The sequence below is a fragment of the Psittacula echo genome, assembly GCF_963264785.1.
Source record: "Psittacula echo genome assembly, chromosome: 2".
Classification (NCBI taxonomy): domain Eukaryota; kingdom Metazoa; phylum Chordata; class Aves; order Psittaciformes; family Psittacidae; genus Psittacula; species Psittacula echo.
Window position 1 is genome coordinate 21,949,198 of NC_137737.1, and position 22,593 is coordinate 21,971,790.

General features: G+C 44.4%; 3 protein-coding genes across 9 annotated transcripts in view; 2 read left to right on the forward strand and 1 right to left on the reverse strand.

The window, feature by feature from the left end:
* LOC308218173 (ubiquitin-conjugating enzyme E2 E2) overlaps positions 1 to 750 on the forward strand; it is a gene marked incomplete at both ends in the record, with an annotated part of 320,704 nt that extends 319,954 nt beyond the window's left edge. For both annotated transcript variants that reach the window (XM_080611910.1, XM_080611909.1), the window contains one exon: positions 653 to 750. In XM_080611910.1, the coding sequence (XP_080468036.1) occupies positions 653 to 750 (98 nt within the window). The remainder of the gene's footprint in view (positions 1 to 652) is intronic.
* Positions 512 to 17,268, reverse strand: NKIRAS1 (NFKB inhibitor interacting Ras like 1). Of its 4 annotated transcripts, XM_080611914.1 has the most exons (6): positions 17,145 to 17,268; positions 16,620 to 16,699; positions 15,869 to 15,995; positions 8,758 to 8,999; positions 7,635 to 7,731; positions 5,787 to 5,963 (listed from the first exon to the last, which is right to left on the reverse strand). In XM_080611914.1, exons 3-6 carry the CDS (start codon positions 15,960 to 15,962, stop codon positions 5,932 to 5,934), a joined length of 465 nt encoding a protein of 154 aa, XP_080468040.1. In that variant the 5' UTR covers positions 15,963 to 15,995; positions 16,620 to 16,699; positions 17,145 to 17,268; the 3' UTR covers positions 5,787 to 5,931. The 4 variants fall into 4 exon arrangements, with proteins under 4 accessions (XP_080468038.1, XP_080468039.1, XP_080468041.1 ...); XM_080611912.1 differs by lacking the exon at positions 7,635 to 7,731 and having other exon boundaries at positions 512 to 5,963; XM_080611913.1 differs by lacking the exon at positions 7,635 to 7,731 and having other exon boundaries at positions 512 to 5,963; positions 17,132 to 17,197.
* A 57-nt stretch (positions 17,269 to 17,325) lies between these two features.
* RPL15 (ribosomal protein L15) lies at positions 17,326 to 22,150 on the forward strand. 3 transcript variants are annotated; one of them, XM_080610876.1, is made up of 4 exons: positions 17,326 to 17,380; positions 18,298 to 18,482; positions 19,664 to 19,800; positions 21,791 to 22,150. In XM_080610876.1, the coding sequence occupies exons 2-4, from the start codon at positions 18,311 to 18,313 to the stop codon at positions 22,094 to 22,096; spliced, it is 615 nt and encodes a 204-aa protein (XP_080467002.1). In that variant the 5' UTR covers positions 17,326 to 17,380; positions 18,298 to 18,310; the 3' UTR covers positions 22,097 to 22,150. The 3 variants fall into 3 exon arrangements, with proteins under 3 accessions (XP_080467002.1, XP_080467003.1, XP_080467004.1); XM_080610877.1 differs by having other exon boundaries at positions 18,301 to 18,482; XM_080610878.1 differs by lacking the exon at positions 17,326 to 17,380 and adding an exon at positions 17,639 to 17,776.
* The last annotated feature ends 443 nt before the right edge of the window (positions 22,151 to 22,593 follow it).

Sequence of the window (22,593 nt, forward strand, 5' to 3'; positions counted from 1 at the left end):
TGCTGCTTCTCTAACCCACCCTTTATACACACCAGTGAAGAGGAATATGTCTTGGTTTCCAAAGTCAACAGAGCCTTGGGCAACATGTTCTAGTGTGAGGTGTCCCTGCCTATGGTGGGGGATTGGAACTAGATGATCTTAAGGTCCTTTCCAACCCAAACCATTCTATGATCATATGTGTCTTCTAAAGATGAGAGAAACATCAGATTTCACACTATATTGCATATAATGAAAATAAACTTGCAGGAAAAATAAAACCTCTTCTTGAGATCTGATCTTTTCTAGAAGGCAGATTTATATTGATATAAGTATGCTCACCAATGAGTATCTTCCAGGCACTTTTAGAAGGGGTAAAATAAACCTGAAACACATGAATCAGTGAAAGCCCTCAGTAATGCAGAGTATGGTTATTGGATTGTTGTCTTTTAAACTCCTTGAAACTTTAATTGGCATTTTGCTCTTTATTAAATAATAGATTAGGACATCACCATAAATACACAGAAACCAGTGAAGATGCAGACCATCAATTCAGTATATATAAGTGCTGCAATGTATCTATATGATTCCCCTATATTAAATTCATGTTTCAGCTTTATTTTCATGTTTTCATTTGATAGCTTGTCTGCAATAAGTGGTTTATTTTCTTTTTCAGCTGACCCCCTGGTTGGAAGTATTGCCACTCAGTATATGACTAACAGAGCAGAGCATGACAGAATGGCCAGACAATGGACCAAAAGATACGCTACATAAATAAGATTTTTGTGAAACTCTTACATTATTTGTCTGTGATGGAAAGAGCTGCTTATGATTTTGAAGGGGTGGGGGGAGGGAGGGTGCTGGTAAAGAGTAGGGTATTTCTATAACAGATTTTATTCAGTCTTTTATTTCCTAAGATTTTGTTGTTGTAACTTAAGGTATCTTGCTACAGTAGACAGCTAGGATTGGGAATAGCATCTTTTAAGACTGTAATTAGTTCAGCAATATTAGCTCACGTATAGTACCGAGGAGAATGTAAACTTCTTAGACTTCTTTGGTTTTCAGTTTGCTTGCAATATGTAAAAGATTAAAACAGCTTAATTTTGTACAGGTACATATGTTGACATTTATGTAAAAGTCCTTTCAAGACTCTACACACTGTTTTTGCCTTTTGTTTTGTTTAGATTTGGGGGGGTTATTACATTCTGGGTTGGGTTTGGGGGTTTGTTTTTTTTTCCCTTCTTTTTTTTCTTTGTAAAAAGATGTTGGGATTGTTTTCCCCTACGGAGGGCACATTGGTATTTAACAATCCTTATTAAAGACTGTCATCTCATGATCTGTGATACGGAGAGGTGGATGTATGGCCTCATATATGAAATGAGAAGTAGTTAGTGTATTATTTTATAAGCCAATCTATCTTTGTGAAAAGAATAAAGGTCTTAATCAGGACTTACGGTAACCTGTAGTGAAATACCTTAAGCTGTTTAATTGTAAGGCGTGGAATAGGAGTCACTCAGTGGATTGGTTGTATGTTGTGGGCTACTTAAGTCTGCATTTGTTACTGTGCTAATAAAAAGATGTTTAAAAAAAAGAAGAGGACAAGATTTCTGCTTAGTGCCTTTCTTTGTCATTTTTCCAGAGCAGCATCTCCCAGTATGCTTGAGGATTACAATATGGAATTATAGCCTGTTAAAGGTGTTAACGGAGCAATGTTGGTGCAGTGCTGTGCTCCCCTTGGCATGCCTTTTGCAGCCCCAGTGTCCCTGAAGCTGCCATGACCTTCAGATTAGGATTAGGCATGCCAAAATGCCATTCAGATTAGGTTTAGGTTCAGTGAACCATACAGCTGTAAGGTGCTGGGGACCTCACCCTCAATTCCAAGATGCTGTTCAGATTAGGGCTAGGGTGCAGAAGAATATCTTCATGTTTTCACCTGGTCTAAGTGGAAGGTGTCCCTGCCTGTGGCACAGAGGTTGGAACTAGATGATCTTTAAGGTCCCTTCCAACCCAAACCATTCTGTGTTTTTCTGATGGAGTGGTCTGTTCCCACTTGGAAGAGAAGGAATCATGTCTTTTAAGCTGGCAGAAGACACCTTAAAGGAGAGTAAAGGAGACTTAATCTGTAGATCCTTTAACTACTTAACAAAGATTATCTCCTGGAGACATGGTGTTTACGCTACGGTGTGTAGCAACAGTGCAGTTAGTTGTGGATACAGCATTTTTGACCGGTCCTTTAAAGTAAAGGCTGGAAGTACAGATGCCTTTTTACATGGCTAGTATTTCACATTGTGACGTTCTTCTGAGTGCTATGTGGTCATCTGCAATTTCAGATTTATTTTGGTATTTTACTGTAAATTCTGTATATATTTTATATATTTTCCTTCCTATCTATATACATTCAAATCTAACTCTGTCCAAAGTAATCTGTTAATTAGAGATACCCTTCCTTTGCTGAGTGGTTGTGGGCAGTGGTGTGTAAACCTCTGTTGAACTGTGGTCCTTTGACACAAGGTGTGTTTTGGTGTATGAGATCCCCTCAGCTGCTTGGCTCAGCCTAGCAAAATTATTGGTACATTATTACATCACACTGGGAGCATCTCTGGCAACAGTTTTCTCCGCTCCTTCACTGAATTAAAAGGTAAATGGCTTCATCTCAGTAGCTTTTTGTCAACTCCTTGCTTCGTGCTACCAGGACATGCTAAATTAGCTGTTGTAGCTGGCCATGGGGAGGGAGCTGATTAGGGGTGACTGATCAGCACAGTTTATTCAGCAGGATAGAAGTTTAAAAGCAACAGAGAAAAATTATTCAATTTCCTGATTTATTTTTCTTTTTTATAGTAATTTTTCTCCATTATCCTGTGAAGGGACTGTCTAGCTTTGTAGTAGGTAAGTTATCCCAGTGACCTAGGACAGGTTTTGAGTCGGTGGCATAGTAAGAACAAAATACATGTTCTGCCCTTTAGCTACTACATTATATTCTGTACTTTACTTATTAACCCTATGTAAAACTGTACTACAGTGAGTTTAATTTTTACTTGGTACCAGCCACTGTGTGTGGATTGCAGAGGAGATGCTACATTTTCCACCACTTGTCAATAAAATACTGTAGTATTTAGAAAGGAAAATTGACTTTGAGTACTTAAAAAGCAGCAGAATAAGCCTAGGAAAGAAACAGTGGGTGGTGGTTGTTTATGTGAATGCCCAAAATGATTTATACTTGTTTCTAATGAATTTAAACACATCAAAGATAACATGTTTGCCTCTTTGGAAAAATGGCCTTTGCCATTCAGACGATCCCTTTTCCTTTTGCCTTTCCTAACACATTATCAAGTCCTGAGTGTCCAGGGGAGCGAGTGACCCAGCTGATCTTGTACAATACAGCTCTGGCAGCCTACAGGTGACATCAGTCTTGGCAATTGAATGGGCACCAAGTCTGTGGGATGCAGAACTGGACAGGAACCAGTCATCTCCATTATTTCCATCTCCACACATTTTAAGTCAGTTCTTGTCAACCTGCACTCCACTAGCTCAAGAGTCGGCTTCAGTGACAATGTGCAGTTAGCAGAGGTCTTCACTTATTTTGGTTGATCAAAGCTGAATTGAGTCCCTTCTAGAAGAGGGGTTCTACGGAGCTGAAGAGGAGGAGCATAACCAATTCCTTGGTGAGAGGTTGCAGCAAGGAGATGAACCACTGCTGCTCTGAAGTCACCCCACTTCCCTAACACGCGGGCAGATGCAGAGCCTCTGCGTAGGGAGAAGCCTCAAGAGCACGTGTGCTTGGTAGGAAATGAGTGAGGAGGGAGTGTTGTTCTGCAGCATCACTGAGGACAATGACTACTACTAACCAAGTTGGGGGAGGTTGTGTTATAGTGCTTACTCAGCTGCAGTGTTGCAATGGAAACAATTGTATGTTTCTATCAGGGCATTACAGGAGCTTGCTCATTCATAATTGCTTTCTTATCTCATTCCTTGGCCACAGCAATCCAAACTGTATTGAGCAAAGCACATAAACAGTTTTGTTTACCTTCATTATAAAGCTAGGCATCCTGCTTAATTTTTAGTGAATTGTAATGCTGCTCTGACATGAGTAATGCTAATGGACTTCATGTGTCAGTATTCAGAAAGAGCAATGCTATAAGCACACAGTTTAATCGTGATTATTAAGCACACTTCTATTTAGCAGTTATGGTATCACAGTGCAAATATTACTCATGGTTTTGCTGGCTTACAGTGAAATTCTCAATATTTATTCAAAACTATATTAATTTAGTGGAAAATGGATTTCCATTACAATCTCCACCCCTGGTCCCTTTGGGTCAGGTTATAGGATTTAACATTGCAATGAACTCCTCCCTTGCTCCTAGGCTGGCTATCAACAAGGGGCTTCTGCTACAGTAGTTCCCATAACATGCAACTCAAGTCCCAGCTTACAACAACTTAAAAGCATTTCCATTATAATAAGGGAAATGGGTACTTCAGTTCACTCCCTCTCTCCACTCTTGTATTCAGATATAAAGAAAAGCTAGTATCAGTTAGTATAAGAGGTTGTTAGAGGCTGAAAGCTGGCCGATCTCTGAACAGTTGCTCATTCTGTCCCTCTATATCCAATTTTGTTTAGTTCACTGACAGGCTGACCTAGAACAGCAGATTCCTACAGCACAGGTTTACCAGCATGGAGACTCAAACACAGCACATGCAGTTGTGCTCCTGCTGCTGGACCAAGGCCATGTGTATGGGAATTTCTGGGCATTTGCCATGGGGATGTACGCAGAAGGCAGCATCCTACACTCTCACAAAGTAATACCACTTGTTATCTGGCCTGTAGCTTCATACCAAGGGTTAGTTACTGCAGCTGGGTTGAATGGCTGGGTGGAAGTATTATGCAGTGCACTAAGCAGAGCCCAGGCAGTGCCTCCTGCATACAAAATTGCTCCATTTAGTTTCTCAGCAAAATTATCACTTATGTGAATGCGAGTGATTTGTATTGGACATGCTGGAACAACACCACGTGCAGCTATGTTGTCCTTCAGGTCGCAGTCAGGCTAATGAGTGCTCTGAGAGCTTCTCTGGTTTGTACAAATAAATTCCTGAGCTGAAAGCACAGCTTGCCAGACTTTGCTGACAAGTTTCCTGTCAGGGTAGATCTCTTCTGGTATCTCCCACAAGATTTGGGGTTTTTTCTTTGTTTTTTTTCTTTCAGACACTAGCAGAACTTAAGCAGCTCAATCTGCTGGTAGTTGTTCCTCCTGCCCCAAAACCTTCTGCAACAACACTGAACTCAGCCTCCTGTAGCATCAAAAAGCCCTGTGGCCCTGTTTAAAGTCAAAGGACTGTTGCCATTAAAAACATATCCTCTCTTTAAAGCTGAATGCTTTATTGCATCCAGTACTGTTTGTGACTAGAGGCTATAACTCTGCTATAGCTCTGCAGGGGGATTGCTTAATAAGCTTGTTAATTTGTCCCTCAACATAGCTGTATCCAGGCACAGTCAAAGCTCCAACTAGAGAGGTTTCTACCCGTCCTACCCTCCTCCATAACCCTTGTTGCAAGATAACTCCTCTCATGAAATGCTTTTTAGCGCTTTTATCACCAGTGACTTTACCAAGCCAAGTCCATGAGAAGGAAGGGTATCTCATAGTGATAAGCTTGCAGGTTTTATTGCTGAATGAGATTATTGCTGTAAGTGAAACTGTGAGAAGCATATGGCACAGAAAGGACTTAGACTGTGACCTGGCAGCTTAGGTAGCTTAGTTATCACAGTTATTCCCTTTGCTCTTCCTTCCAGGCAAGGGAAATGTTGATTTGTTCTGGGACTGGGAGAGTTTGCTAGCTAAGAAGGTGAAGGGTTCAAGCAGTGTTTTCCGATCTGTTACAGTCACTTCCCACAGTCTCACTTTCTCAGCCCTTGCCCATTGCTGTGCTGCTTCTGTTTCCACTTGCCTTTGGTCCATGAGGTCAGTTTTGTTTCCCAGGACAATAACTGTTACCTACAAACAAAACAAAAGGGTAAGCTTTGTACAAAACGCATGCACCACTCACAGCGCTTTTCAACAACAGGCAAGTAGCAACACAGTTCAGACCTGTTCTTTAACTTAGCACTGGCACAAGATAAACTGTGTGTAGTTTGGAAGATCAGGGTTTGGGATTCTAATTAGCCTCATCTACATGTGGGCTGAGAGCTGATTTTAATCATAGGATATGCAGGACTTCTCCTTCTCCCCCCCCAGTTGCTTAAAGGGAAGCAATGCCCAAGAGAGCCAAAGTTAAAACAGCCCTATTCCCCATTTACTTGGCAACTGACCTGCCCTATACAAATGATAAGAACATGACATCTGAGTAGGTCAGAGCAGCAAACGCTTGAAAGGTGAAAAAAATGCATGGCAGCAGAGAGAGCCTGGACCCCACAGCTGTGGATTTTGCCCAGCTTGTTTTAACCAAGCCCACAATACGAATAAAGCCAACTGTGCCAGAAGGCAGCCTGTGCAGCAGCCCGGGCAGGCTGAGCTGTTGTTCAGCCCAGCCAGCTGCCCATTCCTGCACGCATGGAAAGCCACCAGAGGGACCTATCGGGACAGTCTTCTGTTGCTGCAAGGGTCAGATAAGCACCGGCATCATCCTCTCAGAAGCAGTTTCAAGAGCAGCTGGTTAGCTAACTAGAGCAGCACAGCTGTTTCAAAAACACAGCTTTAGTTGTAATGATCCATTCACTGACTTCTGTATCACCAAGGCAGTACAGTATGTCTGAGCTCAGTGGCCTGCCTGGTACTTCAGTTCTAGGAAGTGCTGAAAGTGGTGCCGGCCACTTACAGTTACTGCTCCTGCTATTTTAAGTTAACCATTTTCTAAAAACGTGTTACCAGCCTCAGCTCCTAGGGAAACCATGCCTATACTTAGAGTTCAAGGTCCTTAGTCAAACTCTGGTCTCAACTCTACACTAGTGGTTTGACAAAGATAAAGTGATAAATTCTTCTTTGGGGTTTTTTCTGTGGCCACACCTGCTTGCTCTTTCCTGTTCATCAAGCTAATTCCAGGATGCCTTTTTCTTAGCAGCTAGAGGTGTTTGTCCTGTTCCTGTGAAGTCTGAGGCTTCCTTTCCTTTCTATAGCAGCCCAGGGTGTTCGGGAAAATGTGTTTTCCCTCTGAGAAGGCTTTGAAAGAGGCTGAAATCTTCATATACATTTACCACATGCTCCAACTGAATTTTACCTATGGTTAAACTCTATCAGTATGAGAGAACACAAACTCTATTTAGCATAAAATTTGGCCAGGCTTTAAGGTGGGTGCTGGAGAGCAGAGGCAAGGAACCAGTCATCAGTGCTGTCATCTGCCACTCAGCAGGCGACTGTGTCACTCAACAAGGTGAAGTTCTGCCAACTCAGAAGCACCATGTGTGGAGATAGATCCCTCATTCAGTTGAGGATGCTTTCTAGCACAGCCCAAGCTTTGAGCCTGCTGTTGCTATTTTAAGCTAGGACTCCTGAGCTCACCTTCTATCTATGCTTCAAAGCCTATTTTATATGGACTATAAATCACAGAAATAAAACTAAATTTATCCAGCCTATTGCGGGCACCACTCTCTCAACTATGCCATCTTTAGTCAAGATCAAAACTTTTAAGCTCTGCCAAAGGATAAACAAATTGGCTGTTTTCTAAAATACCTGCATGCAACAAGAAAGGAGTTCTGGCAGGTAACACAGAAGAGAGAGAGACATGGATCCTGTTCGGGCTTTGACTCGCTCTCTGCATTACAACATGCTGTAAAGTAATGCATCGGGGCCATCAGAAAACACAGCACCTGAGAAAAACTTCCTGTTTGTCCACCTTTCCTTGCCCTGCAGGGGAGTTGTGATTGACTCCCAGATTCCTGCTATACGTGATGGTCTGCAGCTCACACCAGCCCTACAAGCTAACATATCTCTCCCCGCGACAGCACATTTGGCTGCTGTCAGCCTTGGAGCCTGCCTTCCTCCACCACCCTACGTGCTGTCAGTACTGAACGAGATACATTTTTGGAAAGTCTCTCCCTACCATTATCCAATTAATTCTTCATGAGCTTCTATTATTTTTTGTAACAGCATAAACCAGACATTTGGAAAGCTGTAGGCTAAAGACATTTACCAGGGAAAACTACTCAAGAATATAAAGATACTGTAGGAAAAGCCATAATGCTAATGCCACATGCAAGTTATATTTGTTTAACTAAGCTGGAACACTGTCAGCTGAAAACACTAGCTGCTTTCTAAGGGAAAATAGAGCAGTCATTTCACACAATTGAATTGATTCAATATGGTTGTTAAAATACATTAAAGCTGCTTTGCCAATTGACTAATGTCTAGAAGGCCCACTGTCAATTACACTAGTTTGTAAGCCATCAAGTACATGAATACAAAACAAACAAAGATAATGCCCTTCGTAATATTATTCTATGCACTTGACTTCCCATGTACAATATCTAAAAAAACATACGAACTGCACTGCTGTGGACCATATGTTTTATTAGTCATAAGTATCCTGGCTGGTGCATTCAGTTAGCTGAATTTTAGCTCAGTAGATGAAGTAAGGAGGAAAAAAAAAACCACATTCTTTTGCATGACCTGCATGGCATGTGAATTGGGCTTCCCCAGCATGAGAAAGCTTCCTTTTGCTGGATTGCCCACGGCTATGGGTACATTCATTTTCCTTTGTATGTGAGCTTTGAAGAAACAAACTCTCTGCTTTGCAACCTTAATTTTCTATCACTGATATAGCTATGAGCCAAGTGGTTAAGCGCCATGCGTTTACCTCCTTTTTGTCTCTAAAGACGTCAATCTCCTTTTTGAGCAGTTCCACTCTTTGGAAAGCTTCGAGGCTGGTCACAGCATACACGAGAACAAAGCCATCAGCGACAGAGAAATAGTGCTTTGGCACTTCTACGCCTTCCTGCAGACCCCTGGTGTCATAAAGCCGTAACTGCTCCTTCACACCTCGGTCTGTTTCTACCGATGCCAAATACACATCTTCCATTGTGGCACCCTCTTCTAAACCTGTTTTAAAACAAGCAGGAAAGTTCAACTGCTGTAAGTACAGCACCACTATAAGAATTATTTGCAGTACAGCAGAATTTTATCCCACAATAGCTTCCAGTGCATGTTTTCCAGAGTGACTTGACCTGGACTCAACCTTGCCTGACATCCCCGTGAAGGACTGTACTCATAGATCGCTGCACCAGCTATTTACAATAGCGACACTGCATAAATACAACCATCTAATATGTGAACACATGATTATGCCTGTGAAATTAATCTATGCAACATGTACATTCAGGATAGGATAAGATATATAGCTCTTCCCCTAGGTTTCCCAAACTCCAGACACCCAGCGTACCAGTTCTGTGCCAAACATGCTGCAAATGGGCCTGCCCAAACATACCCTTTTGGAAGAACAGCCAAGGAACACCAGATAGTCAAGTACTAACATCTTGAGCCTACTTCTTTGCTTCATACTGATCTGGATCATACGGCAGAAGAAGAAGCCAAAAGCATAATTCTGGAAATGAATGTGTATTGGTGGTACAATTAACCAACAAGTAAAATCAAGCCAGAAAAGGAAGGGGAAGTTTGCATGCAAGCAAAGTTGCATGTTATATTTACTCAAACACACAGTGAGCTTTTCCCACCCCTTAGGGATTTAAAATGATTCAGATTTGCTAATAGAAGCAAGCTCACCTACTGCGAGGTAAGAGCACACACAAGGTAACAAGCTTTCATATATATATATATATCACCTGCTCCATGGTAACTATCTCCAGACTGGCTCTCCTTGCTTCCTATCCGCATGGTAAATGTGAGGTACTTCAAGACCTCTTACTTTGAACTAATTAAAATTACATTTTCCAAGCCAAACCTGAAAACACATAGATCACCTTAGCTTTGTGTTTCCCCTGGATGTGGGTGCATAAGGTTACAGGTCCTAACAAACTATGTACAGTGTTGCTGGGCCACTTTCAGGGTTGGTTTTAAGTATCCATATAAACCCTCTGCAATCCACCTTTTTGCCTCCATTGCACTCCTGTATGCATGAATTGTTTGCCTTTGCAGGGCTACAGCAACTAGTTCTGTTTTATTGTCTTTGCGTGCCAAAAAGGGACCATATTAGTGCATTGTTTAAGAAAACACCAGGGATTATTTGCCCTGTGAAAATAAGGATTTTTCTACATTCAATGACACTACTCAGAGTACTTCACGTTGACAAACAAGCTGAAGCATTCCACCCACACTGATGGTTTCCCATGATGTATGCAGCATTCCTGTGCAGGGAAGTGGCACAAGCTGTTCTTTTTGCCCCTTTCTGTGCAGTCATCATAGATCAAACTCTTATTAGGTTTGCAACGAATTAATTTCCCTCGCCTCCAAATATAACCATGCTAATATGCAAAAGCAAACCTGCGAGCAGAAGGACAAAACAAAGGTCAATAAAAAGAGGAGGCACAAAAACATTCTGTGTAGCTGGAGAATGTGTTACAAGGGCATTTCTTAAGACCAAAGTAGTAACAAAGCCCTTTCTGGATATAGCACTCTTCTACAGATACAGCACTATATTCTTGCTTTGCGTCCTTGTGTTGTACAGACAGGTCAAGGAAATAGCTAGCATCAGTAAATACTACTTTGGCAAGAAGGAATGAACCATAAGTACCAAAGTTTTCTACTTAGAAAGCAATAATGTTATACAGGTTTTTACCATCTAAATGATGCACTGTCATTTAGCAGTCTCTAACATGTCCACCTTCTCCTCTGATGGTCTCTTTTTAATGGCATTAAAAGTAGCAGTGAAAACTATGTCTTTCAACAACCTACTTGAAATTTAAGGGAAAAAATAAGACCCAGCACTTAAGTCAGTAGAATGGAGCAATAAATTTTGATGTGAAATGGGGACGGCACTTTGGAGGCAGCTGGAATTTATGCATCAGTAGCAGATTCCAGAGGTAAAACTTCACCTATGTACGTTGCAGGAGGGAGTATACACAAGTAGATTCCTAAGCAAACACAGATAATTTTTAGATGTACCTGTGTCACCATATTCTAGGCCCTGCTTCGAAAGGCCAGACCACATGCTAGCCACAGCATGCAACAACAATATTTACAATTCTTGTCAGTACCGCCCCAGTCAAACACTTTCCTGGTCTCCATTCAAACATGGATGGGGCTTGAGCAACCTGGTCTAGTGGAAGGTGTCCCTGCCCATGGCAGGGAGATTGGAACTCAATGATCTCCAAGATACCTTCCAACCCAAACCATGCTATGATTTTATGTGCCAGGCAAGCTGTTGTACTAGCAGCAAAACTAGTTAGGAAAACCCATTGTCCTAGGAGGGTGCCTTTTAACACCCCATCCTTCAGTCACAAGGATCCCAGTTGTCCTTTCCTTCCCTGGCATCCCTGGGCATCCTCTCACCTGCACTAGCTGGGTGGGCAAGGGCAGCTGGTGCTGTGGAGTGACTGCCCTGCAGACTGCTACCGGCTCAAGCAGCTTTCCCTTGCAGGAGAGTATTGTCCTGTGCCCTTCCTCTCCTTCCTGCTATCGGTTCTACTAAATTTACAGAAACGTACTGTGAGACATCCACTGCTGTGACACAGATGAACAGGCAGATGGAACTAGCTTTCACGTTCCGAAGCTATGGGGGGAAAGGGGAACTAACAACAGTTGCAGTGAACAATCCTGTGGTTTCTTTGAAAACTAAAGATGAAGAAAAGTTAGGGAGGGAAAAGAAGGATAGACAGGAGATTGATGCCATTCTCTAGTGCCTACATAGCTGGCACAAGTCTTGGAAGAAACAGAAAGGTCTTCAACTATATTACCCACTGCTGCCACAGAGGAACTGCAAGGGGAAGTTTCAGTCATAAATTGAATGGTGTTTCAACCCCTGGTGGCTTCCCAATGAGGAAAGGCTCAATATACTAATGAATACAGCACACAGCCTGGGCAAGGCAGAGATATTGCAAATACTAAAATATAGCAAAATTTCAAGATGGGTGGAATTTCAGGAGTTCCTCAGGGACTCTTGAACATAAAGGCAGAGCATGTTTTGTGTCTTCTTAGAGTACTTTTTGAAGTCTCATATGTATTTTCACCTTCCCTTTTTACAGCAGGAATTCAGCAAAGATGACCTAAAGCGTGCTATCCCTTGTGTTTGTAAACTGCAGGATAACAGGTTTTGCTTTCTTACATCTCAAATGACAACAGAGTATCCCTGACTTGGAGAAGAGCTGGTCTATTTAGATGTAGCTGATAGTTAAGTACTGGTCCCAGCAAGTAGTGGGCATGATTCTGACCCTTAGTTGCATTCAGCTCCATTTTCATTCATTTCTAAAATGTTAAGCTGGCTGCAGCTCTATCATGAGGTAGTTTTGATATATGAAACAAAGATATAAGAACAAGTAATTTGGTTAATTAGCCTCCATATCTTTGGAGCTGTGAAAGCCAAAACCTAAAATCCTTTCAGCTGAGATCAAATGAGGCAACTTCGTCCATTATGGCTTCTACCACAGCAATATGTGTTTTCATTCCTAGCTGGTAAGATGATTTGAAGTAGCTGCTTATGAATAACCTGACCATACCAGCTATTTACACAGCCAGGAGGCAGAGATAAGGAAAATCCACAGGAAGTGTTCTCATCTCCTCCTGTTGAGCTGATAAGGGGCCAGAGATATTTTAAAGGCAGAAGGAAGACTCCTTTCTGCACCACAACTGAACAGGGACACTGCTTAAGGAAAAACACCTATCCTCTTTACAGACATGTCTCATGCCAAAGTCAAACCAGGAACTCTGCTAGCCCTCCCAAGAGAGCTCAGACCAAGCAAAGCAAGCCTTAACAACTCTTCTGCCTGACCATGGCAATATAGTCTCTGCATGACTCAAAACTAAATCTGCACCCATTTCAAACATCTGCTTTCAGGTTTCGTCTCATTCCTTGTATCAGTTTAGCCGGAGAGGCTGTCATGCAACACATATGTTACTTTATGCATCTCTGTTTCTCTCACCTTTTTACCCTTTCTTTTCTCATGCTAGGGCCCAACACAAACAGCCGCTCTTGCAATTTTAAAGCCTAGCACAGAGGTGTGTAGCCCTACACATCGTTGCTCACATGGTCCAGGAACCCAAAATTCCATTTTGGGGGTATTCTTCCCTCCTGACTACTTTTTCCTCTTTGACCTCAAGCAATCTTAGTTCCTTTGCAAGAGTGTCAGCTGCTGACCATGTAAGAAACGCAGAACTTAGGGACTTCATTTGTGACAATACAGGGAGAGCTGAAGGTGCCCATTTTCTAGGAAAAGAAAGCACAACTAGGTTTACAGCACTATCACCAAGTACGCAGCCAGGAGCATGGGCTCAAAGCCAAGGGCTTTATATAGCAACCTGAAACCTCCAAGGACATTAATCACTTCCCTGATAGCAGCTGTGCCACCACTCCTTTTGACAGCAAAGTCAACAGGAGGCACTTGAGCACTGACATAGACTCATAGATGATTACAGCCACAAGGAGATCCCCATGTCAGTGGCTGGGACACCACAGAGATTGGCACCAGACCCTGTGCTTCTCTGAGCCTACGACCAAGTTTGAGCATGCTTCTTGTTACTAGGAGGAGGATATGGATGCCACCAGGAATGGAAAGACTCCATGCGTTGGCTCCCCAGCCCTCGGACCAGCCACAGAGCTGCTCCTGACGTCAGTCAGGAAGCACAGGTTTTGGAACAGCTTGTGTTCATGTTGCCATACCCGGTGGGCTGCCTTACTGGCTGGCTCTGAATAGATAGGCTTTCAGCAAACACACTAGTCCTTTTCGCCTTCTGCCAGAGAGGCCAGCAGCCAAGATGTACATGCCAGCTTTCTGGAGCTCAAGGATCAAGATTCAGTAATCATGTTTTAAGCGTGAAGGGGCCACCCCTGCAACAATGGCACCAGCAATGAGTCCATGCAGTGTAAAGCAGCTCAGCTAAGGAGCAATCAAAGACTCACTGTTATTCAAGCTCTGTCCTTGCCCAGTGAGACCCTTACAGTGATGTCCTGCTTCTCAGTGTGTCCTGCAGTTCGAGGGTTAAATTAATACAGATTGGAGCAGTAGCTAAAGGTCTTCTGGGAACCATTTTCAGCAGCCCATACCTCAGGCACCCTCTGCCAGAACTGTCTGTGGGCTGAGGAAGAGGCAAGGAGGATGGTGACCACTCAGCAGGACTGCCAGGAATACCAACGTATCAGTCCATGCCCCAAAACGTGCCTGATGGCACACGTGCTGGGCCATGGCTGCTTGTTCCTTGGGGCTGCAGTGGCTCCATATGAGCCCTTTGCATACTCTCATCTTGACTCTGCTATTTTCCCTCTTTCTCTAAATGTCTTGGGAATAGGATTTGAGCAGAATAATAGGAAACAGGACACTACTTTCCTCCTTGTCTCCTCTGCTATCAGCTGCTCTCCCCCTTACTGTTAACTCCAAAATATAAGAGCAGTGCTGTGGGAAAGGAAAACTGGTATTTTTGAGGAAGGGAGGGGGGAAGTTCACATTGCACAATGGCTGAGTTGGAGCAGAGAATTCAGGAGTGACAGAGGGACACCCACAGCTAAACCCTGGGCACAAGGCCTCCCTCCAGTTATGTCAGCCAGTACCCATGACACTGTATAATCATGTACATGACTGGCTCCATAAATAGCTCCTCCGATCGACAACACCCGAATATCCTTCCTGCCTGGGTCATTAATAGGAGCCCGGGGCAGGAAGTAATGCAAGGCAATATGATTTAAGTAATGTGGCCTTGCTCATGCTGCTCGGGTGTCTGCGACAGCCACCCAGCCCAGTGCAGAGGAGTGGCAGGTCAGTGGCAATGGGAAAAACCTTTAGCCTGCAGGCTTTACAACCTTCACGCTCAAAGCTACACAGGGCTACGTGCGTAGGGCTCGGTAGGATGCTGGAAACAGATGTTACTGCAATATTAGAGGAAATCCTTTGAAACAAGGGCATGAGCATGCAGTTCTGTATCACGCTTTGCCAGCAAATTCCTCCCATCCACATATTTTAAAGGTGCAGTGACTGCAAAGCACCATTCTAGAAACCCTAGTGTTTATCCAATAACTTACTCCAAGTCCACTTCACTTACCAGCCCAAGGAACAGATACAAGCTGACTAGACATCTTCTGTCAAAGCCCTAAGATTCACCCCTGGTGCCAGCCCCTGTTTCTAGATGAGGCAGGAGTAATTTGCCAGCCTGCTGATCACTGTGCTTCCTCTGTTAGACAAATCATGTGGAAACAGAGGGAGACAAGCTGACTTTGCCTTCATTACCTTTCTTTTGTGCACAGCAAGTCTCACACATCCCATACTCCTCTCCCAAGTCCCTTTTCCATGGGAGGATTTATTTCAGAACTCCAAGCTTGGCCCTTGAATTTCAGTACACAACGTGGAACCTACAGCTGAGCTGGTTTTTTTTTCCAGCACTTTGATTAAATATCAGCCAAAACCAAGCAAAATAAAGCTTTAAGAAGATGGAATAAAAGTCTGAACAGTCCTTCCACTCATCAGATGACATCTATTTACTTTTCAGGCATCTACAGCATCTTGCAGGGAATGAGATATTTCTTATGTAAACAGGCAGCAAGCACATCACCTACTTTTCTGTGTTTGTTTCTTTTTAAGCATTCACGTATTTTCTAACTGGGAACACCACAGAAAGGGTTGTTCTCCAAGCCTTGTTTAAAAGTGGGTAAATAAGGGGCTATGAATTTCAAGAACTGCCCAGAGATGCAACAAACACATTAATTTCCTCCTTCACCCCGGTGCAGTTTGCAGTCCTCCTTTACTGTGTTTTTGGGAACCACGCAGAGCAAGATGCTGGAAAAGGAAGCAAAAAAAGCAAAAATATCTCACCAATAGTGTGCTTTCCATAGAGAAGCTGCTCCAAAATCGCAGTCTTTCCCACCGAGGCCATTCCACACACCACCACCTTGTAGCCCTTTCCCATCTTTCCCGAGAGGGCAGAGTCAGCAGGCGAGCCCTGTGCAGACACAGGAGTCTGTGAGCCTGGCACAAGGCACAAATGAAGCCCACAAAAGGTGAGAGGCAAAGTGGGAAGCAGCGGCTGCTGGGAGGCGCAGCTCCCCCCCAGAGCTGGTATTTTTAGGACTAGAGTTTCCTCCCACACCGTTTTCTCAGGTTTTAGGCTGCTGCCATTGCTGATGATGCTTGCCCACAGCCTCAACACTTGTCCCATCAGGCCTGGGGAAACTGAAGCTGTGTAATCCCTCTGGGGCAGGGGCTCTGTTTGTTGGTGTGTGTGTATGCTGCAAGGCCTGTGTTACTGGCTTCATGGGTTTGCAGTGGGCCTGATGGTACCTGGTGGTATCAGGATGGCTTCTGGAACTGCAGCAAAACAGCAGCTCCTTCCCTTTTATTTCATGCATAGAAAGATTCTAGCTTTTACAGGCTATGAGCTCAAAAACAGAAGCGTTAAAGGCAGAAACACAGGAAAGCAAATGCAAAAGCAGGGTTTTTGTCTGCTTTAAGTCAGTTTGGATGGGTGGGGGTTGCTTCTAGCAGGAGGCCTCCAGAAGCCGGCCATGGGCCCTAACTCCGAGTTTGTTGCTTGGAGCGGTTTGCCCCAGACATAGCTGCAGAGTACCTTGTTAGGACTAGGAGGGGCTGGCACTGTCCTGCTTCAATTCCAGGTTAGCCGGGTAATGCTTCTCAAGCCAGAGTGCCCTGCAAAACATACACCAAAAGATGGAGAAGTCACCGCACCGCAAAGCAGGGGGCACTTTGAGTCAGAGAAAACCTAATTCCAGCTTTGATTCCCCACCACCTCCATAGCAGCACACTGCAGAAAGCGGGACAAAGTCCCCTCAGCACCAGGACCCTTCCCTGGGCCTGACAATTCACCTCTGCTAGTGCCAGGAAGGAGGGGGTGGCACAGAAACGCTCCGTACGCAGGAAAGACGGAAGCACAACGAGAACGGGCAGAGCCAGGGTCTCGGCCCCAGCGCGGGCAGACTCTCACCTTGTCACATAGCCCTTGCCGCGGAGCCCCTTAGGCTGGCGACAGCGGCGGCTCCCTCCCCACCTCCCCCAAAGGCTTTAGGGCTGTTTTAGTTCCCTCTCCCCCGTTATAATTTAACTGTATAACGTATCTCCCACCTCCCCAGCGCACCTGGGCACAGCTTCCCCCGGGACCCCATGGAGCAGGGGCCAGCCCCGCCTCTGCCGTCCATTGGCAGGCACGGGGGCCGGGCCCTGCCGGGGCGGGACGAAGAGGGTGGCCCGGCGGTTTCCCCCCTTCAGGACTACGCTACCCATGAGGCACTGTCGCCGCGGCCGGAAGCCTGATGCCACCGCAAGGGGTTGTGGGCAACCGGCCTCTTCCTTTCCGGTGCTGGGCGCCATCAGGTGAGGGTTGGTTTGTGTTTCGCCTTTTCCTCAATCCGCTTCCATCCGGGGCCGGCGGTGCCCATCCTCCTGCCCCGCTGCCGCCACGGCGGGCTGGGATGCGGCTGCTCCCGCGGCAAGGGGCTCTCTGCAGCCCGCGGGTGCAGGGAGGCCTGCGAAGGGCCCGTGGGCTGCGGCCTTTCGCGGCGGGCTGACTGCCCGCGGTGTAGGGCGGGGAGGGGGCCCGCGGTGGGCCGCAGCGCTGGCTGGTGTGAGCAGGAGGCCGAGCACCGCAGTGCAGGGGGTGGTTACAGGTTGTACGGCCTGGGTTGACTCCGGGTTTGCGGTCTTATGTGTTAGCGTAATCGTAAAGATGGAGTTGCTTGGGACGGGAAGAGCTGGGCCGTAGCTGGGCAGGTAGGAAAAAGAGGGGTATGGAAAATCACACGTGAACGGGCCTTTTTTTGTGCGAATAAACGAATTGCGTTTTGCTGATGGTGACTGGAGGGGGGGGGGGGGAAGTGTTGATGGAATTCACTTCCAGCTGCTAGTTGCTGCAAGTGTGTGAGCGCCCAAACGTTTTTAGGGGTAATTAAACCATGCGAGAATAAAGACCACACCACTCACACTCATATGTTTCCTTATAGATAAATATTTACAACTTGTTTCAGATGTTAACTAGGTTCTCACATACACATCTCAAAATTTCTCAGCTGAGGACTTTAATGCTTAAGAACACGTGAAAAGGAAGTAAAAGCCCTGTGTCAAGTTTGAGACTAGCCATGTGTGAAGCATGGTAGCAGACATGGCAGTGGTATAAAGAAGCCTGAGAGCATCCTGTTTCAGTGATGCTATATATATGGTTTCATGCAGTGTCCCTCTTGGTGGCTCTTTATGTTTGGATGTAGTGTACATTACTCATTGACCTCTCAATTCAGCAGGTAGACAGACATGGGTGCCTACAAGTACATCCAGGAGCTATGGAGGAAAAAGCAGTCGGATGTGATGCGGTTCCTCCTGCGTGTCCGCTGTTGGCAATACCGACAGCTCTCTGCCTTGCATCGAGCTCCCCGGCCCACCCGACCAGACAAAGCTCGCAGGCTGGGATATAAGGCCAAGCAAGGTAATGAGATGTAGCGGTCAAGTCCATGGGCTTCATGATGAGTGGCCTGGTTTTATGTCAGCTTTCTTCCTTCCTTGAGTGACAGCTGAAATACTCCCCAAGAAACTGGTGTCCTGCATAAAGTGAACTTAATGTTATAAATGTGTTAAATTGGTAGCAGTGACTACAGCCTAAAACGTTACTTCATGTAGCTTTGAATTCACACCTTCTGTGGCCATTTTGGCAGATGGAGATCAAGTGGGCTTTGGCTTTAATTGTTTTGACTGGTGCTTTTGGTATCTTCAGTTTGAGGGGTGTCCTTTCTCTGCCCAGGTTTTGTAATGCATTACTCTGACTGTATTACAGCTGCATGTGCTTGAGTAAGCAAGATGATGAACAGTTACTGGTCAGTGAAAGAAACTTGGGGAAAATGGCCTTCTGTCTGTAACTTGAGGGTAGATTTAGATAAGCTATTAGGAATAAACTCTGTGAGGGTGGTGAAGCCCTGGCACAGGCTGCCCAGCAAAGCTGTGGCTGCCCTGTCCCTGGCAGTGTTCAAGGCCAGGCTGAGCAGGGCTTGGAGCAGTCTGGTGTACTGGAAGGTGTCCCTGCCTGTGGTGAGGGGTTGGAACTAGTTGAGCTTTTAAGAACCCTTCCAACCCAAACCATTCTCTGAAATCGTTGAAACAGATTGAAATGTTAAGTATAAAAACAGAAGGGAAGAGTCTAGACTTCTGTTACTGTTTGTAAAGTTTCAAAATGAACTTCCTAATTTTTCACTGAGGAGATTTTGGCAAGGCTTGTGGATGGCTTGTACATCCTACCATCAGAATGTGGGCCGTTATGTTTGGGGTGGTTGTTTCTTTGAGTGTTTTGGGGTGGGAGGTTTTTTTTGTGTTACCATGTGGCTGTAGCTGTTCTTAGTATATTTGGGAGTGTGCGGTGAAAAGGTGCCATAAGCTCTGGTTTGGAACTGGAAAACAGTCGCAACAAACAGGACGTTGCTTCCCTTACTCAGTTGCAGTGGAAATAACGAAATCATTTTGTGCTAGCCACCTCCAGTTGTAGGTTTTGGTGAAGACTGGTATAGTGACCTAACTGCAGCATTTCATGTCAAGTTTTCGGGGTTGGAAATACGGTATGGGCATCAAAATTGCTACACTCCAGAATTCCTCTAGTTCCTAAGTTATCATTTCTTCCAGGTTATGTTATCTACCGTGTCCGTGTTCGCCGTGGTGGTCGTAAACGCCCGGTCCCGAAAGGTGCAACCTACGGTAAACCTGTGCATCATGGTGTCAACCAGCTGAAGTTTGCCCGGAGTCTTCAGTCTGTAGCAGAGGTGACTGTTTTGGTTATTGCCCAAACACTTGGCTTTAGAGAGGTCTTGGTCTGTAAAAGCTGAAAATACTCAAGAAACAGAAAAAAACCCGAAACCAAAACCCAAGTAACTGGTAAAAGATCTTGAATGTTGATAGCAGGAAACCCTCAGAGTATCTTGAAATGCTCTGTTGAGACAAACGAAAAAGCTGTTTACAGATCTTGTCTGGGGGAAGTACTACGTAGGTGGTTTATTAAGTTCATAGTGTACACTTATTTCTAAAGCTTGCCACAGTAATTCTGATGAAAAACAGACATACAACTAGTATAAACCCTGGTTAAAAAAAGGGTAAGGCAAAAGAAATAATTCAGATATGCTCAGGTCTTATTTCACTCTTCACTAAATCCCACCTCTGTTTACTGCCATGCTGTATGTATTACCAGCTTTAGGTAGTGGTCCTTTTACATAGTACAGAGGAGTACCTGTCTTAAAGCCTGTAGCATGCCAGAGGCCTTCTGGTTCTTCATAAAAACTTTGGTACCTCCCAGGCACAAAGCTTGGTAGCTAACTTGTTTTTAGGCAGTATGTTGTTACCCACCAAAATACCTCAGACAGAAACTTCCATTCGATGATATCTTTATAAGTTTTCTAAGGTCACAGTAGTAGTGTTGGCTTTAGAATTAATAGTAGTCTGTACTCTCAAAAAAGAGACGAAAGAATGAAGATTTCTCATGGCCTTTCTGTCTTAAGCAGAAGGCTTCTCTGTTCCCAGGACTTCAAAACTATTCATAACTGACTTCAGCAATTTGAATATGGTGGGGTTTTCTAAAGCGGGGGGGGAACAAACACAAATGGGACATACTAATTTAAAAGAAACACAGTTTAAATTAAAAAGGCAATTCTGTGTTTTGAGTGCTCATGGTATGTTTGTCATGTATGCTATTCTCAGGTAGCTGATAGCCAATTATACGCTCACTTGTGGCAACAGCTCATGGAAGAGGTTATTATGCCTCAGTTTTAATTCAAAGTTTTCTGACTCTGACATGTTCTTTTTTGGAAGAGGTATGTTTTTCAAATAGAAATGTAGAAATGTAAAACTTCCACTGCAGCTGCCATCCCCATATAGAAACTGGCTGATGGTGTTTTAATGTTTAATACATGTGTTGCTTTCACCTGCTAGAATAAAACAAGGACTTCATAGAAGTTTATTACTTACACAGAAAATAGGCAAGTGCAGTTTACCGGAAGACTGGAGCAATAGGTTGGGATCCCATTGGGATAGAAGATGAGTGGGCTTCATTAGTTCGTATTTTCCCACAGTGATGATCAAGTTGTATGATTAAACCCATTTCTAGTGTTTAAATAAGGAGTATCCTTGACAGGGAGGCAGATGGAGTTGCATAATTGGTATTTTCTGCTTTCTTCTGTTTTCCAAACTTAAGACTCCTTTTTTCCAACCACAAGTGAGGATAGGAATAGCAAGCGCTAATGTGCCAGCAGTGGAACAAAGACTTGTTACATCAGGTCTTCCTTTTCTCCTGTCAGTGCAGGCTTATTCTTTGCAGAAATGCCTTTCTCCCCTTTAGCTTTGGATGTGCAAACTGATCAGTCTTTCATGACTGCAGCCCCAAGTGCAACTTGTGCTCTCCATCTACGTGTGAAAGTTGTTTTTAATGCCTGATTTACTGATTGTGTAGTTCTATGTACAAAGTAGGTCTTTCTTTTATCCGCCAAGCACCATCCTCCTTACGTACCTTAAAACCCATTTCACACCCGTTTAACATAGGAATCCAGGCAGCCTTTTTTTAATACAACATTCCTTTCAGCTATTACTTTTTCTTGCATCTTTGCATCTGGAAGGGGAACAGTTCTTTGAGGAAGACAGGGTTGCTTGGGGCAAATTGAAATTTCTAGCACCTACAAAACTTGAGGCTTGAGTTTCATCTTTCTGCATGAAGAGTGCCCTGCATCCATGATTTTATATCCTTCTGCATTCATTTTTTCCCTCTAGGAGCGTGCTGGCCGTCACTGTGGGGCTCTCAGAGTCTTGAACTCCTATTGGGTCGGTGAAGATTCCACATACAAGTTTTTTGAAGTGATCCTGATTGATCCATTCCACAAGACCATCAGGCGCAACCCTGACACTCAATGGATCACCAAGCCCGTCCACAAGCACAGGGAGATGCGCGGGCTGACATCAGCCGGGCGGAAAAGTCGTGGCCTTGGCAAAGGCCACAAGTTCCACCACACCATTGGCGGCTCGCGCCGTGCTGCCTGGAGGAGACGCAATACCCTGCAGCTCCACCGTTACCGTTAATTCCTGTCTGTGTAACGATCTAATAAAGCTCATGCGGGTTGTTGAATTTAACAAGTGCTTCTGCTGCTTCTTGGTTTATGTGGAGAAATGCAGGATTTTCCAGGAGTTAAGTCATTGCCGTAGTTTTGCACAGCTTTTTGTAGTGTAATATGATGTTTGTGAACCTTGTAGCCTCGAGCTTAAGAGTTTTGTGATGGGTTTCGCCTTTGGTTAAGACGGAAGACGTGCAGTGTGAATTGAAAGCCATCAGGCTGGTACATGTTCTTTCTTTATATTGGCCTGAGTATACTTCTTTGCTGTCTGTAGGTCAGGGTGTCTGTGTCCTGTGCTTAGACTGAAGGCCAGCTTCGATCTTGTGCAATAAGATGTAAACTGAAAGTGCTAGTTTATTTTTTACAGGTGATTAAATACTAATGGCAATTTTATTTTTCAAGTTGTTTTTGTATGTCTTAAGTGTGAAATCAGCTCTTGAACCTAACCTGTGTTACCAGCAAACA